This window comes from Myripristis murdjan, chromosome 16 (genome assembly GCF_902150065.1).
Source record: "Myripristis murdjan chromosome 16, fMyrMur1.1, whole genome shotgun sequence".
Lineage (NCBI taxonomy): Eukaryota > Metazoa > Chordata > Actinopteri > Holocentriformes > Holocentridae > Myripristis > Myripristis murdjan.
The window spans coordinates 31,972,172-31,986,579 of NC_043995.1; the positions used below are offsets into that span (position 1 = coordinate 31,972,172).

Below are 14,408 nucleotides of genomic sequence, written 5' to 3' on the forward strand. Positions count from 1 at the left end.
GAATCTCAGACAATATTCAAGTTTTTTTTCCCCCTCATACATTTGCAAAATTTAACCTTGGAAATTTCAGTTTCCTTCTCTGAATATTACCCCCTCTCCCAGCTCCATAATTTTTTTCTCCCTATTGAGGCCTTAATTTGCTGTCGTATAATCTCATCCCGCTGGCTTGAATCTTTCAGTGTTTGTTTTTCTGTAATCTGTAATCTCCTCCTGTCTCCGCTGCATGCCGTCCTCTGGTTGTGGTTTTAATCCCAGGTGAATATTAATGACAAAATAAAAACCTGGCCTCACGTCTGACTGTGGGTCGCTGACACACAGAGATAACAAGCCAAACCCATGAGCGCCCCCTGCAGGGAGCAGCGACAGACGTGGCTCAGTTGTTCTCTGTGTTCATGTATTTATGGGCTCGGTTTGGTCTGGAGGAGCGATCTGGGACGACCTCGGACGTCCCGGGACGGCCGCCGTCGTCTCACCGGTTTCATCGAACAAAGTCATTTTCCGTCAAACGTCACGGTGCCGTCGCTGCCTTCACAAAACTCTGAATATTACATGACGTGTCAAACATGTCAAATGTAAAAAGCTTCTTCTCCTTGTGTGTTTCTTCCATCCGCCTCTCTTCAGATGAATTGATTAATGTGAATATTGATGATAATAACATATTAATGACGCAGTCGATGCATTCGGCTCTTAAACTCACCTGCTCCGACGTGACGAGCACACCTGTGATTTAATGTTGATAAAACTTATACATAATGCACATGCTTTTTTTTTTTTTTTTTTAGATTTGTAAGGCATATAATTTTATATTTCATGTGTCTTTCTATTTCTTATAATTTAATTCCTCTCTTGTGAATCTGAGCAGCTGCTGCTGACCCAGATTCACCTCGGAGATCAATAGTGTTACTGATTCTGATTCTGATTGGTGATAAAAGTATATTAAATGCATAAGGAAATCAACAATTATTTGGTAACATTTATATAGTGAAAATTAGCCACATTTACATCATATTGAGTAATAAAACTTGATACAACTAAGTAACTGAAAATGCCAAAAATCTGCTTATTTTTTCCATAACAGGAAATATTAGATGTATTGTGAGTGATGTTTCTTTAACAGGAGACATTTTCATTTTCATGCTCCATCGATCCCCTGAAAGTTCGACCCGATCACCTTCAGCTCAGATGATTGAATTATTCCAGCGGCTCTGATTTTTCTGTGGTTCCTGTAGAAACATGGCTGGGTTAGAGAGAGTGTGTTTCATCGCTCCGGGGCACAAAATGTAAGAAAGACGACCACTGCAGAATTTTATATGGAAGAAAAAAAACACCTGCATGTTGTCAGTATATATTTTAGAGACTCACAAAAATGTCTTGCATCATGTTTTTAGGGGAGCTCTGGTCTGTGTCTGTGTGTCCTCGATGCGTCCTGAGTGACTGAGGGCTTCAGGTGTAAACAGACACGTGACCCAGGACAGACTGAAGCCCCGCCCACTCACCTGCCGTCCTCTGTCTTCAGCTCAAAGCACCGTCTGTTCTTGTTGTCTTCTTCAGTCGACTGTTGTTGTGCTGTCAGGTTGTGTTGCTCTGTAAATCCTCGCTGAATGCCGTGCATTTTTTTTTTTGGAAAAACACTTGGACTTGTAATCTGATTGGTTTGAAAGGTGCTGTATCAATAAAGTTTGACTGATTGATTGACAAGTAAAATCTCTCAAAGGCAGCAGAGAGGTGTTCCTGTGTTTCCTGTCGGTGAACAGACCTGAGGGGGATTCTCACAAGAAACTGCATATCGTCTTAATTTTTAAGTTTTTCTAGTCACTCTCAGGTGGATTTTTCCCTCCTCGCGTGATTTCTATGTTTGCCACGTCTTTACTTTTATCTAAAACATGAAATATGAACATTTCACCTTTCACTTGTGTTCTGGGAGGAATTTAAAGTCTTCTGCATCAGCGTTGACAATCAAACACAAGACACCAGGCAGGCTTTAGGCAATACATTATTTATATATTTCTATATTCATTCTTAGATTTCTGAGGAAATTAGTATTGAACAATGATATGCTGGGTTACATTCAGACTGAAGCCCTTTTGAGAATTTTTAAACGAGAATTAAAATGAGGAAAAAAATAAAATAAAACCAAAAAAAATTACAACACCAAACAGCAAAATGAGAAGAAATCCATGAGACGTGGGAATCCGTGACCCAGTTTTTTTTCCTTTGATTTGTAATTTTTTACATTTTTTTTTTTTTTTGTCAATCAGGCTCACGGTCTAAATATCAGGATCTGCAGCTCCGCCTTCATTCACCTCTGTAAAAATCATAAAAACAAAAACCCCGTGATGTCGTTGGCTCGTTTTCTCCTTTCACCTTCGCCAGCCGCCAACAGCCAATCAGACGTCGGCGTTTCCTGCTGATTCTCCTGAACATTTCAGTTTTCTCTATTTTTTCCTTTAAAATTCCTGTAAACAATCTGACGCAGCATCACTGATCTGACATTTAAATATGTCATTTTAACATTTATAAATTAAATTTGTATTGTCATTTTTTTTAGTCTCAGGTTATTTTTGTGGTTAAGAAATCAGATGAATTCGGGTCTCAAAGGGTTAAAGGTGACAGGAAGAGACAGAGCAGCTGCGTTCATCACAGGGGGCTGATGGGAAGTTTGAAAGTAGGATTTTGTGTTTTTTGTGCTGCCAAACTACTTTAAGTCATTAAAGCGACGCAACGTTATGAGAAGCTTTATCGAAAAAAAAAGATTTGTATTCACTGGTGATATTTTTTGGTCCAAAGACGCCGCCTCCTTTCCTCCGTTCAGATCTAAAGAAAACTGATTTATGTATGAATTTTTTTGGCAGCTGGTCGGACAGAGGAAGACATCAGACCGTCACTTTACTCTTCACACTTTCTACAGTAAAAAAGTGATGAACGGGTAAAATGAGCCGAGTGGCGGCGAGGCCGGTTGGGGCGAGAGCTGCAGAGGCTGCTGGGAAGTGGGCGGAGCCGACACGCCGTCATTTCGCTGATCAAACTGTACAAAAAGAAAACAAAACCCAAACCAAATCTGTACAAATGTACAAAAATCATCAGGACTAAAAAGAAGGAGAGGAAGGTTGATTTTTAAAAAGCCAGAGCGGACGCAGGCGCTGCAGATCTGACCGTCTTCTGTCCCGCCGCCGCCGCCGCCGCTCACTGATCACCACACACTCCACACACTCAGCCACAAAACCAATCACAACCACAATATTCCCTTTTCCCTGTTCTGCTTCTCAGACTCCACTCCTCTTGACGAGACATCACACACACACACACACACACACACCCAGGGTCGTGAACAGACATCATGTGATCAAAACGCACACAGACAGTTTGAGACACTCCGCCCACACATTTTCTTTTTTGCTCGTTTCTAAGTGGAAAAAGTCTGAAGCCTGTTTGCATGTTTCAGGCGATGGCTCGAGTTTACAACAACTTTTGCTGCTTATTGTTTTGCACAGGGAGCCTCTGCTCGCCGCCTGCAGAGCCGAGCGCCCACACGCTGCGGCGGCGACTCACCCCGCCCGGAGGTGCTGAGGATTAAACCTCCAGACCGACGCTTTTCAGAATAAAATGTCAAATTAATCACGAGTCTGTTCTGCATCTGTTTCTGGAAAGACAGAAACTAAAAGCTGCTCTGAGGGAGGAAAAGGTTTCAGCTGCAGAATTCCCACCTACAAACGTCGGAGGACATTTTCAACACGGACGCGATCAGGATTTTACGTCTGAAGGAGCAAAACCTCAGGTGTGTTTCAGAGAGCAGGAACAAAACGCCTCTAAAGAGCTGCTGTGACGGCATGAACGTTTGAAACCAACAGCCTTTCACTTCCTGGTTCAGAGTCCGATCACATGACCGGGTCACATGACCAGGAAGCAGGGAAGCACTGGTGCTGCACGAGCGAGCGAGAGAGAGGGAGAGAGAGATAAAGAGGGTTAAAGAGTTAGTTCCTGTGAGCTCAGCAGCTCTTCTGCTGTTTTCATCAGCCCGGTCGGGGTTAGTGAAGTTCAGGGGAGGTGCGTTTGTTTTGTGACACGGCGTGGCCCTCTGACCTCAGAGCAGCGCGGGGGAAGCGTCAGAGACAGTAAGACAAAGCGCAGATTTCCTGATTATTGCATTCCAGTCGGCGCTGAGCGTCACAGAGCAGCGACCTCATCATTATTGCATCCAGTTCAGTGGAAGAAACGACGACGGGCTCAACGATCAGCAGTCAAACCCCGGAGCGTTTGAAGAAAAACGACTTTAACACCGAGGACGAGACGATCCCACACCAGCAGCTCAACCTGAAAACAACCAGGCAAACATTTTCAGGAAAGTCGGGCCGAGACGATGAGTCGATTAATCGATCAAAAGAAAATTAAATCATTAGAGTTTTCATCATCCTTAACCGTTTTAGTTGTTCATCACGTAAAAACGCCACACTTTGTGGTTTTAGCTTCACAAATGATAACAATCTCTTGCTTTTCTCAGTTTCATAAAATGCAAACAAATTTCTGTACACCTGAGTTTTCCTTCTGCAACTTTCTGATATTAAATCACTTTACAAACCCTAATATTTACCAAATGATCAGCTGTTTCATCAGATGATGCGTGGTAAATGATGTCGTGTCATCAGGTTTTTTTTAAATCTGACCGAGTCACAGACAGAAACAGACAGAAAGCTCCCGGCTCTTCAGGTTTCAGCAGGTTCATTACATTATCTTTTTTCCCGCTGCCTGCTGGTCAGACTAAGGAAGCAGTTTGGACACGACAGTTTGGGGATGACATTTGTCGTTCATGTTGACATTTTAGAGACAAAGTGATGAACTGAAGAAATAAGTGACAGATTAATCGACATATATTCATGAGTTGCAGCCCTGATCGACGGGGGAGACGGACAGGAAAACTGCACGGCGGCGTTCGGCGCGGCGCTCCGCTGTGCGACCCTCCTGCGTAATGTGTTTCAACGACTTCCCATCATGCCTCTCTATTTCTGCAGAGCGGCTTCTATCTTGCTGAAGGCTAAACTCATTTTCTACAAAGGCACTACGTGACAGCACAGGCAAAAGGTCGAGTTAATTTTTGGAGCGGCTGATGTGCTAAGCTTCGCCGGGATGCTTCACATAGTGTGTTTGTGTGTGTGTGTGTGTGTGTGTGTTAGCAGCAGCAATGTCCAGACACAACACACACTTGCTGTGAGAAGCATCAGTACGCAATCGCCAGCAGAGCTTGGGCTGATTTGTCAGAGGCAAATACGACGACTACAAAAGCTCGGGGTTAAATTCATGCTGTCGCTGACTGGTTTGTGTGTGTGTGTGTGTGTGTGTGTTTGTGTGTGTGTGTGTGTGTGTGTGTGTGTGTAAGAGAGAGAAGGATCTTTTTTTTTTTTTGCTGTTGTTTTTTGGAGACAAATCTACAAAACAGGGCAGAAAAATACCAAACATCTGTTTAGAAAAAGCACAGTTTGGTGTTTACCTGAACGACAGAGCGGGTCGTGGTTAGAGGCTCTAAGCGACACAACATTTTCCCTGCAGAAATTACAAGCCATCACCTCGTATAGTTACAGGTTAGAAAAATCCAGGAAAAAGACTCCAGCATAGTAAAATCAACACATAAAAAAATCTGATGGGGAATCTACGGAGCCCCTAAAGGGACAAAAATTCATGCAAGCATTTTTCTGAAATACTGTTTCTCCTGAGAAACTCTGTGTTGTGATGTGAATGTGTGAGGAAAGTGGGGGTCAAAGGTCAAAGTCCCCATGTCTTCACACATTAAGCCAAGCTCAAAGGAAAACTACAAGTCACTCCACTGTTTGTGACATACACAGTGACCCACAAGGTCACTTTGACATTTCTACACAAGTCTGGAAAAAAAACCCAAAAAATTCACATTAAATGTTTCTCAGGAGAAACCTCCTTTTTTCCTCCCACATCATTTTTTTCCTCCCCGTGTCCCTTTTGGGGCTCTGTAGGAATCAAATTTCAAGAGAAGGTGAAACTAAAGGAGGACAGAAGGGAGGAGTATTTCTCATTAGCACCAATGTCTTCTGTAGTGAAGTCTGCAGGAGGAGGAGGAGGAGGAGGAGGAGGAGGAGGCTGAGTGGAGGTGGAGGAGTCAGACAGTCACGACTTCTCCCACTGTTCTGCTGGTCACTCAACGCACCACACCTCCCCCTCTTTGTTGCCGTGTCACGACGGTTCGGGAAAATAATTATTCCTGCTTCAGTCAGAGGTGGGAAAAAAAAAAACGAAACCAACCCAGTGAGTGAGAACCGTTCCAGAGCACTGCAGCGCTGAGAGTTAATCCTCGGGTTAACGGCAAGCGGGAATCTACAGCTGGGGAAAACAAAAACAAAAACAAAACAAAAAAATAATTCAGCAGAATGTTCCCTCCTTGTAGAAGGGAGGGGAGGCGCCGCCGGGCTCCTCAGTCACTGCTGTCGTCTTCGTCCTCATCGTCCGACACGTTGTTGCTGTTGAACTTTGACCCCGTCCGGCTGATGGAGTCGAAGCGCGGCGCCAGGCCCCCGCCGCTCGACGTCAGCTGGACGTAGCAGTACTCGCAGACGCGGACGGGCTTGGACGACTGGCTGGGCAGCAGGTACTTCTTCTCCGAGCAGGGGCCGCACACCACGAAGCCGCACTTCCTGCAGTGGTGGCGGCGGCTGACCGGCGTGAACTTGACCTTCTGGCAGCGCATGCACACCGTGGCCTCCGAGTCGGGCACCCACACGGCGGCGTGCTCGCCGGTGGGCGTCTTCCCGCTCTTCTGCAGCAGGTCGCCCACGCACTTCCCGATGTGGTTCATCCACTCGGACTTCTCAGTGGCGGTGGCGGCGTAGACGGCGAAGGACTTGGTGGGCGTCTTGATGAGCCAGCCGTTGCGCAGGTCGCCCTCGTCCGGCACGGTGTCGATGGTGACGCTCTCCAGCGGGATGATGTGCTGCTTGTTGTACTTCTTCTTCTGGATGACGATGTTGCCGTACACCAGGATGTCGTTGAACAGGAAGAACTGGCGGGCTTTGGGTTTCTTGCGGCAGAGCTTGGTGAGGACGCCCTCGCCGATCAGCACGCGGCCCGGGATGGCCAGCGGCTGGCCGGCCGCACCGAAGCAGCTCTCCACCACCGCGATGCGCTTGGAGTTGGCCTCGCTGTTCGCTAGCCGGTCCACCATCTTAGCCTCGCCTGGAGGAGAGAGAGAGAGAGAGAGAGAGAGAGAGAGAGAGAGAGAGAGAGAGAGAGAGAGAGATCAGATCAGGATCTCTGGTTTCGTGTCTTAAACTGAGGAATATCTGAACAGCTTCTTCCTCTCTAATGGCTCCATCCTCCCTCAAACCATCAAGAGTATCTAAAGTGAGTTTTAATATCAACCAAAAAAAAAAAAAAAAACAAATCTGGAAGACGATTTCAGCTGTAATGGTGCTGCTCCAAGGTGTGCCGTTTTTAAATTACCAATTCCCTTTTAATTCGTGATTCATTCCTTTCTTCCCTCGGAGGTAAAGGCGGAGCCAATGACCTGCTAATGCACCAGGATGCATTTAGAGCTACTACACCTCAGTGTGTCATTTCCAATTTACTGTCACAACAGAGTATGATCACTGTAGAAAAAAAGGAGAATGAGAATGCACAGTTTATTAAGAAATAAAAAACATTTCAATCACACAATCATCAGGTTCTCTTGTGCATTTTCTGTAAAGAACAGTTCTGACTGACATTCCCCTTTTCTCATTTTTGGCAATTTGTGATAACCTGCACATCATTGAGCAACTCAACTGCACACTCTACCTCCTTTTTGTGGAAGAAAATGAGACTACAGCTGAGAAAATGGATGCATCCAAGGCTACAATTGCCTGCCAATCAAACCAAAAAAACTTTTTTTTGTTAAGAGAGCACAGTAGTGCTACGACAAGAAAAACGAAGCGATAAGGAGAGATGAAGAAAATGAAAGGCAAAGCCCAAACCCAGCTGCAGCAGTCAGACAGGATTTATCTCTGTGTTTAATGATGACCGTTTCTGATCAGCATGTTTTCCTCAAGCTACTTGGCCTAATTCAATTTGCTCCCTCTACCTTGACACTGCCAACACTTTTCTGGGCAGAGCGCCTGAGCGTCAGCTGGCCGGCCGCTCTGCGATGAGGCTCGGCTCTTCAAGGCCGACAGCAGCTAATCACACTCAGTGTTGACAGTTCACTAATGCCTTCATTACACAGAGAGCCGCAGTGTGCAAATGAACTGCTCTGTGCACTCTTATTAGTGTATGAACAGGTTTGGCAACAAGTGAAAGAAACCAAGTTTTTATTTGGTTGAGGATTCAATATTTTGCAGCACAACACACTGAGGCTACATTCACACTGCAAGCCTTCATGTTCAATCTTCATATCTGTATGTATCTATTACATCAGTGGTTCTCACACTTATTTCAATCATGTTCCCCTTTAAAACATTCTTTCAGCCAAGTTCGCCCTGACCAGTGCAAAAAAGAGGGCTAGAAAACTCCTGTGGTCGGAGGGTCAGTCCAGCTCCAACAACCTGATGCTGAGCAGATGCTCTTGTTTCTGTTTCTGCTGCTTCTTCTCTTCTTGTTTCCAGCTGTATCACTGCCACGCTTCAACCACTAATTCATTTTCTGGATTTTTTTTTTTTTTTTTTTTTTGTCTTGTCTTCCCGGTCACAGTGAACAAACGTCCTCGCTCCACGACCATGGCAGCAGATTTAAACCACAAACACACACACCTGACACCTTCAGGGACCCACGGGGAGAACATACTTACAGTTACAGTTTTTATTGAGCTTATTATGGCATAGGTTAGTTATTTTAGGAATTAAGCAAGACTGATATTTTTTAAATTTAACATTTCACAGTCTTTTATTGATCAGAACAGACCAATCAGTGTTTTAGGCAAACCCTCACCCTAATTTTGTCCATATTGTTGCCTTTTGATATATTAAAATTGCCCATGTTAGTGAGTCATGTGGTCTGATATTCAGGGTTCAAATCTTGTTTTGCACAGTGTGATGCGATCACAAAACCCACATGTTGAATATGCCCGACTTGAATTGCCATCAAATCTCAGGTCTGTGCAGACATAAATAATAAATCCAACAAAAATCTGGATATTACAGGCAATGCCAGAGGCGGTGATTTTCTCAGACTGGACTTCCCTCTGCACGCTGAGGAACACATCTGCTCTCACCTGCCAGCTGGCACGAGCTGTGTTGCTAAAAATCAGAGTCTTACATATAAAGTGACTTTTGTTTTTCAAATGTCATGTGTGGATCCATCAATCAGACCTGATCTAAAATCAGATCTGGCAGTTCTGATTGCTGATGCCACAGTGAAAAGTCAAGTATAACCATGGCCTAAATGACTTGTTAAAACACAGAATTTTTTGTGTATAATATCAATAAAACCTGACAGAAGAGGTTGAAAGACATCACCTGTAGTGCTGTACCTTCACCTCTCTGAATTGTCTGCAACACATTTAAGCCGTGTGACTGAACTGAGGCATTTATCCCAACACAGAACAACCCGGCGACTTCTCTTTACATTCCTCTGTCTCGCTGTCTTCCACAGAATCGCTGCTCAGCCAAGCTGACAGAATGACTGACATGAGATTTACTTGTCATGGCAATGCTGAGGAATTCAAGCGTAGAAATATACAAGTCACATGAAGGTCGATTTTATCGCACACATCCATGTGATCTGGATGGGAATTTAAAAAATGCAACTCCACGCGCCTTTTTATTGTTCAAACTAAGTGGAAAACATCGGATCTGTGTCACATGAAAGGGAGAGAAAATATTTAAATCAGGACACTTTGACCTGCAGTGTGAGAGCAGCCGTGTGAGCATCAAGTCTCGGTGTGAATTTTTCCAGTCAGCAGCCCAAACCCAGCAGCTCTGCCTCATTATAACCTGTAATGCTGCTCTCATCATGTGAGGATCAATAAGAGACAGATCCATGTTCCTTTGTGTTAGGAAACCAGTCAGCTTCTTCCCAAGTCATCTGCAGCATCATTACACACCACCAAGTGCAACATTCACCTTTTCAGCACCCAGAAAGGATTTTTCTTTTCAATTAGACAAGTAGATCAATAACACGGTCCACCGGCTGGGTACTGGCATCAAAAGTCACACAAACTGTGAAGAAAAACTGTTGCCCAAATATGGATTTCCATGTGTAAAGCATTTCCTCTGTGTGGAAAATCCATGAGGTTTTCACCTCATCATTCCTGTTGCAGGCTGTGATTTAAGCTGCGGCTTCAAACTTTTATCTCCATGTTTTTCTCTAAAATGGGACTGGATCCGCTGAATTCTGCTGCTTTGATCTGATTTGTATCACAACACTCAACAGTAAAAAGGAAAGCTTCACCTAACCAATTGAAAATGTACAAACAGCTTCAAATACAGTCTAATGTATGATGCCTGGGTAGATTAAAAAAGTATATATACAACATATGGGTAACAAACAGAATTAAAACAAGTTAAAATTCATGTTACAACTTACTAAATTAGCATAGTGCACTGAACTGCAGCCGTCATAACATCATAAAAATTAAGCAATAAACAATATGAATCGATATAAGGGCCAAGAGAATCAACACAATATTTTAAATAAATAAATAAAAAATTCTGCAAGACTGTACTTGTTCAATTATTGTGTATGTTATACTAACATTTTTGTTTTGTTGTACTTTATTGATTTTTTTGCACAGCTCTGATCCAGTGACAGGTAACTGAGCCTGCCTGCAGGACGAGGGCAGTGTGTCTCTGCACCAACAGCACACACACAAATTCCTGTTTGGTTTTCTGAAGTGACTCTGCTTCTGAAGCCTCAAGTCTCAGGCCAAGAAAAAGCAGATCAGCAGAGCTCTCTGCTCTGACCCAGATGGCAGCACAGCGGCCCCGGGGCTTTTCTCACAGCACAACCACAGAGGTCGAAGGTCACTGATGGTCAGCGATGGAAGGGCTGCTGAGTCTGCAGGGGTTTCTGTTGCCAGTGGCAACCACAGAGACGCCGCCTCTGAAAGTCCCTCACATGTACGATGACACACGGTCGACATGTGTGGGCCTTCACAGAGCAGGACTCTCCACAGAACAAGTCATTAATGCTGCCTTTGCTCTTAACTTTATCGAGGGAAAGTCAGCTGAGCTCCATCTCTTCTTCACTTTCATCCAGCTACACACAGTCACGCTGACTGGAGCCTAACCAGTACAACCAGTCCAAAGAAATCTGATTCCAGTCCCTTTTACAGGCGGAAGCTGACCTTTACGTTCTCGCTCTTAACGAACTGCACCACCACTCTCGTTCTTGTTGGGGGACACAGACATTTTCAGGTTATTGGGTGCTAGAGCTTGAGTTGGGCCTAGAAGATATTGGGCTAAGTAGGAAAAATGTAAAATCTAAAACTTAATTTCTGTCCTGTCCAAGTCTGGGCATTCATTCATTTATTCCTTTTCCAAGCCACTTATCCCAATTAGGGTCACAGGGTGCTGGAGTCTATCCCAGCACTCACTGGGAGGAAGCAGGGGAAATACACTGGAAAGGTCGCCAGTCCATCACAGGACACACACACACACACACATTCACACCTGGGGCCAATCTAGTACCTCCAGTTCACATGACTTGCATCTCTTTGGACAAATCTAAAGGGGAAACACGGCAGACTTTGATTAAACCACTCCAAACAAGCCTGGTGAGATCGCTGACATTCAAACTCAGGTGCAGATCAAATAACCACCGCGAGATGCTTGTAAATAAAGTCTGGGGTCCTCTCGCTGTTCAACCCCCCGTGGTCAAACAAATAACAGTCTTATAATGAGGAGACTGATGTTAACATCTGGCAAGACAGCAGTTCCTCCTAGCAAAGCAAACCAAGAGCAAGCTGGAATCTGGACTGATGCTTCTTATTCATTTTTTCATGGCTTTTTACTTGGTGTGAAGAACAGAGATGGTACAATATGCCAAAGTGCACATACAGGTCTATTAAGCTCAGCTGAAGTTAGAGGAAACAGAATCAGATTTGGCAGCCAAAACCCGAAATCCGATAAATGAGCCAATGTGAGTCACGTGACTTTAGGTCAAGCCAAGGTCTGGGCAGTGAGAACCTAAACAAACCAAATAAAACCAATCAACAGTGGCCATAACGTCGCCCGGGTCTGACTGTTTTTGTATAAATGATGTTTGGTGTGCTACTTGAAACGTGGAGACTTTTTGGCCTGTTCACCTTCATCAGATTTGACCCTGCAGTGTGTGAGACAGTGAGCATGAAGCTAAGGGCTCTGTTGGCCTGGTGGTGGCGCTGTGGTGGTCAAAATAGATCATTCCCCCTTGTGTCACGCAACAGAAGCAGAGGTGAAGATTATGTGGGTGTAAAACCACAGAAGCAGACACACTGCCAATTTGCCACCAGCTGCCAATTCAGATCAAACTCCCCAGTGACCTACACAGTGACAACAAAGCCCTGCAGAGGCCAGGAGGCTGAGGTTGTTAATGAGGCCTCCTCACCTGCTGCTGAGCCAGCGGACAGATGAAAGCATGCACACACAGTCAATACAGGCTGCCGGCACGAAGGCTTTGCTCAGAGGGCTGCTTCATACGGAAAGAAGACGGTATAAACACTATTTGTTGTACATTATAACCTCCTTCAGAGATCTGGAGAACCTGAAACCGACAGAAAATGTTCAACTTGCTGAACTTTCTGTCCATGAAAACAGATGGAAATCCATTCGCTTATTTGAACAGACAGCTCTGACTGACAAAGATCTGAAATGAATGCAGATGTAAAGGCATCAGTGATCAGTGAGGCTGCTCTCTGAGGGAAACAGCATCTGATATCCTGTGAGAACTCATATGGTGAACCTGGAGTTTTGTGTGCGTGTGTGTGTGTGTGTGAGAAGACACAGCATCCTTCTGATCCTCTCTGTGTTGTCATGCTTTACATCTCTGTGATTTGATGCCATTGTGTGATTTTGATTTCATTTTTTCCTCACATACATATACATATACATATGCACAACTTTTGCCTGCAAATTTCACATGCTCTCGGTGCACTCTCCATCGCAAAACAGGCTGGAGATCTTATTTTCTCCAATAATGAAATGTTAATCAAGAGAGACAGATTGTGAGATTGTCAGACAAATTTCTAAGCCACAGCAAATATTTACCAGCATCTGGCTGCTAATTGGTGGCAATTTCCCCCCAGTTACCACAATGATTGTGGGGGCTGGATTTAAACCATCTGCTGGGATGAAATCTGGACAGCACTACAGTTGCAGCTAATGATGACTGTCACCGTTGGATCAATTTAGTGTTTTGATTAATCATTAAGTGTATAAACAGTCAGACGTCTTCAGATGAACAGAGAAAAGGAAGACAATCTTGGCATCTCAGTGAAGCTGGAATCTTTCTGACGACCGACTCATCAATTAATGGACTAACTGATTGAGCAGGCAGGCAGAGGTCTGCTCTCTGGCTCCCTGTATGGTAGGAGGTCAGCAGCTGGTGTGGCAGCTGGCAGACACCAGGCACCCACCTCTGGCACCGGCGACACAACAATTTAAAAACAGTGCAAATTTCTTTCAGTTTTCACAACAAAAATGACAAAGAGGCTGGTTGAGGAGATTAACGTTTGCCCATCGTGGCTGGTGTTCGTTTCACAGTAGGGCTGGGCCGACAGACGATGCCACCGTCATCATTGAAGGCTGAGGGCCATCGGCCGCTCAGCCCCACATCGACACTTAAAAGCCCTGGTTTTCTGGTGGTTTTAGGTCTTTTTGTAGCTTGATGTGTTGTTTGGTTTTCATGTGATTTTTTTCCTAATGTTTTTGTATACCTGTCACACTTTTGCACATTGTAGATGCTGTAATCTCAAACAGTTTTGCTTTTGTGTAGAGCAAAGTGAGCTGAACTGAAAGGTTAGTTAATGGATTAGTCAAGTGACAGAACATTATTGTAATTTCAATATTTGAGAGTTTTAGTCTTTTATCAAGTAAAAATGCGTAACACTGTCTGATGTCAGCTTCACTAAAATTACTAAATTGCTGAGGATGTCTTCCTTTTCTCTGTTCATATCAGGTGTGAGGCTAAAACGCCTGAAGACTTCATTTTGGGCTCTGATCACTTCTTATCACATTTTGGCTTCATTTTTCCACACTTTCTACCCTTCAGCCAAGCACTTTGGTTGCCACTGGGTTCACAATGTCAAAAATAATAAGCAGTCTTTTAGGTCCTGGTGAGAAGTGTCTCTCAGATTGTGTGTGTTTGTGTGTGTGTGTGTGTTGTTATAAAGGCTTTCTCTGTGGGAGCTGCTGTCAATTTGTGCACCAATTTGAAAGCAGGGAAATCAGCCACTCTCATCAATTTGTACTTTCATATTCTCTGCACTTAGCTGATGTTCTAAT

At 44.3% G+C, this 14,408-nt stretch overlaps 2 protein-coding genes across 2 annotated transcripts in view; one reads left to right on the plus strand and one right to left on the minus strand.

Moving 5' to 3' along the window:
* wdr73 (WD repeat domain 73) overlaps positions 1-1,641 on the plus strand; it is a 30,156-nt gene extending 28,515 nt beyond the window's left edge. The window contains exon 10 of the transcript XR_003929529.1: positions 1,389-1,641. The gene's annotated coding sequence lies outside the window, so the exon portion shown is untranslated. The remainder of the gene's footprint in view (positions 1-1,388) is intronic.
* A 529-nt stretch (positions 1,642-2,170) lies between these two features.
* The window catches only part of plekhf2 (pleckstrin homology domain containing, family F (with FYVE domain) member 2), a 30,261-nt gene continuing 18,023 nt past the window's right edge, over positions 2,171-14,408 (minus strand). Inside the window, exon 2 of the mRNA XM_030071703.1 lies at positions 2,171-7,191. Coding sequence (XP_029927563.1) covers positions 6,434-7,180 — 747 coding nt within the window. The 5' untranslated portion in view covers positions 7,181-7,191 and the 3' untranslated portion in view covers positions 2,171-6,433. The remainder of the gene's footprint in view (positions 7,192-14,408) is intronic.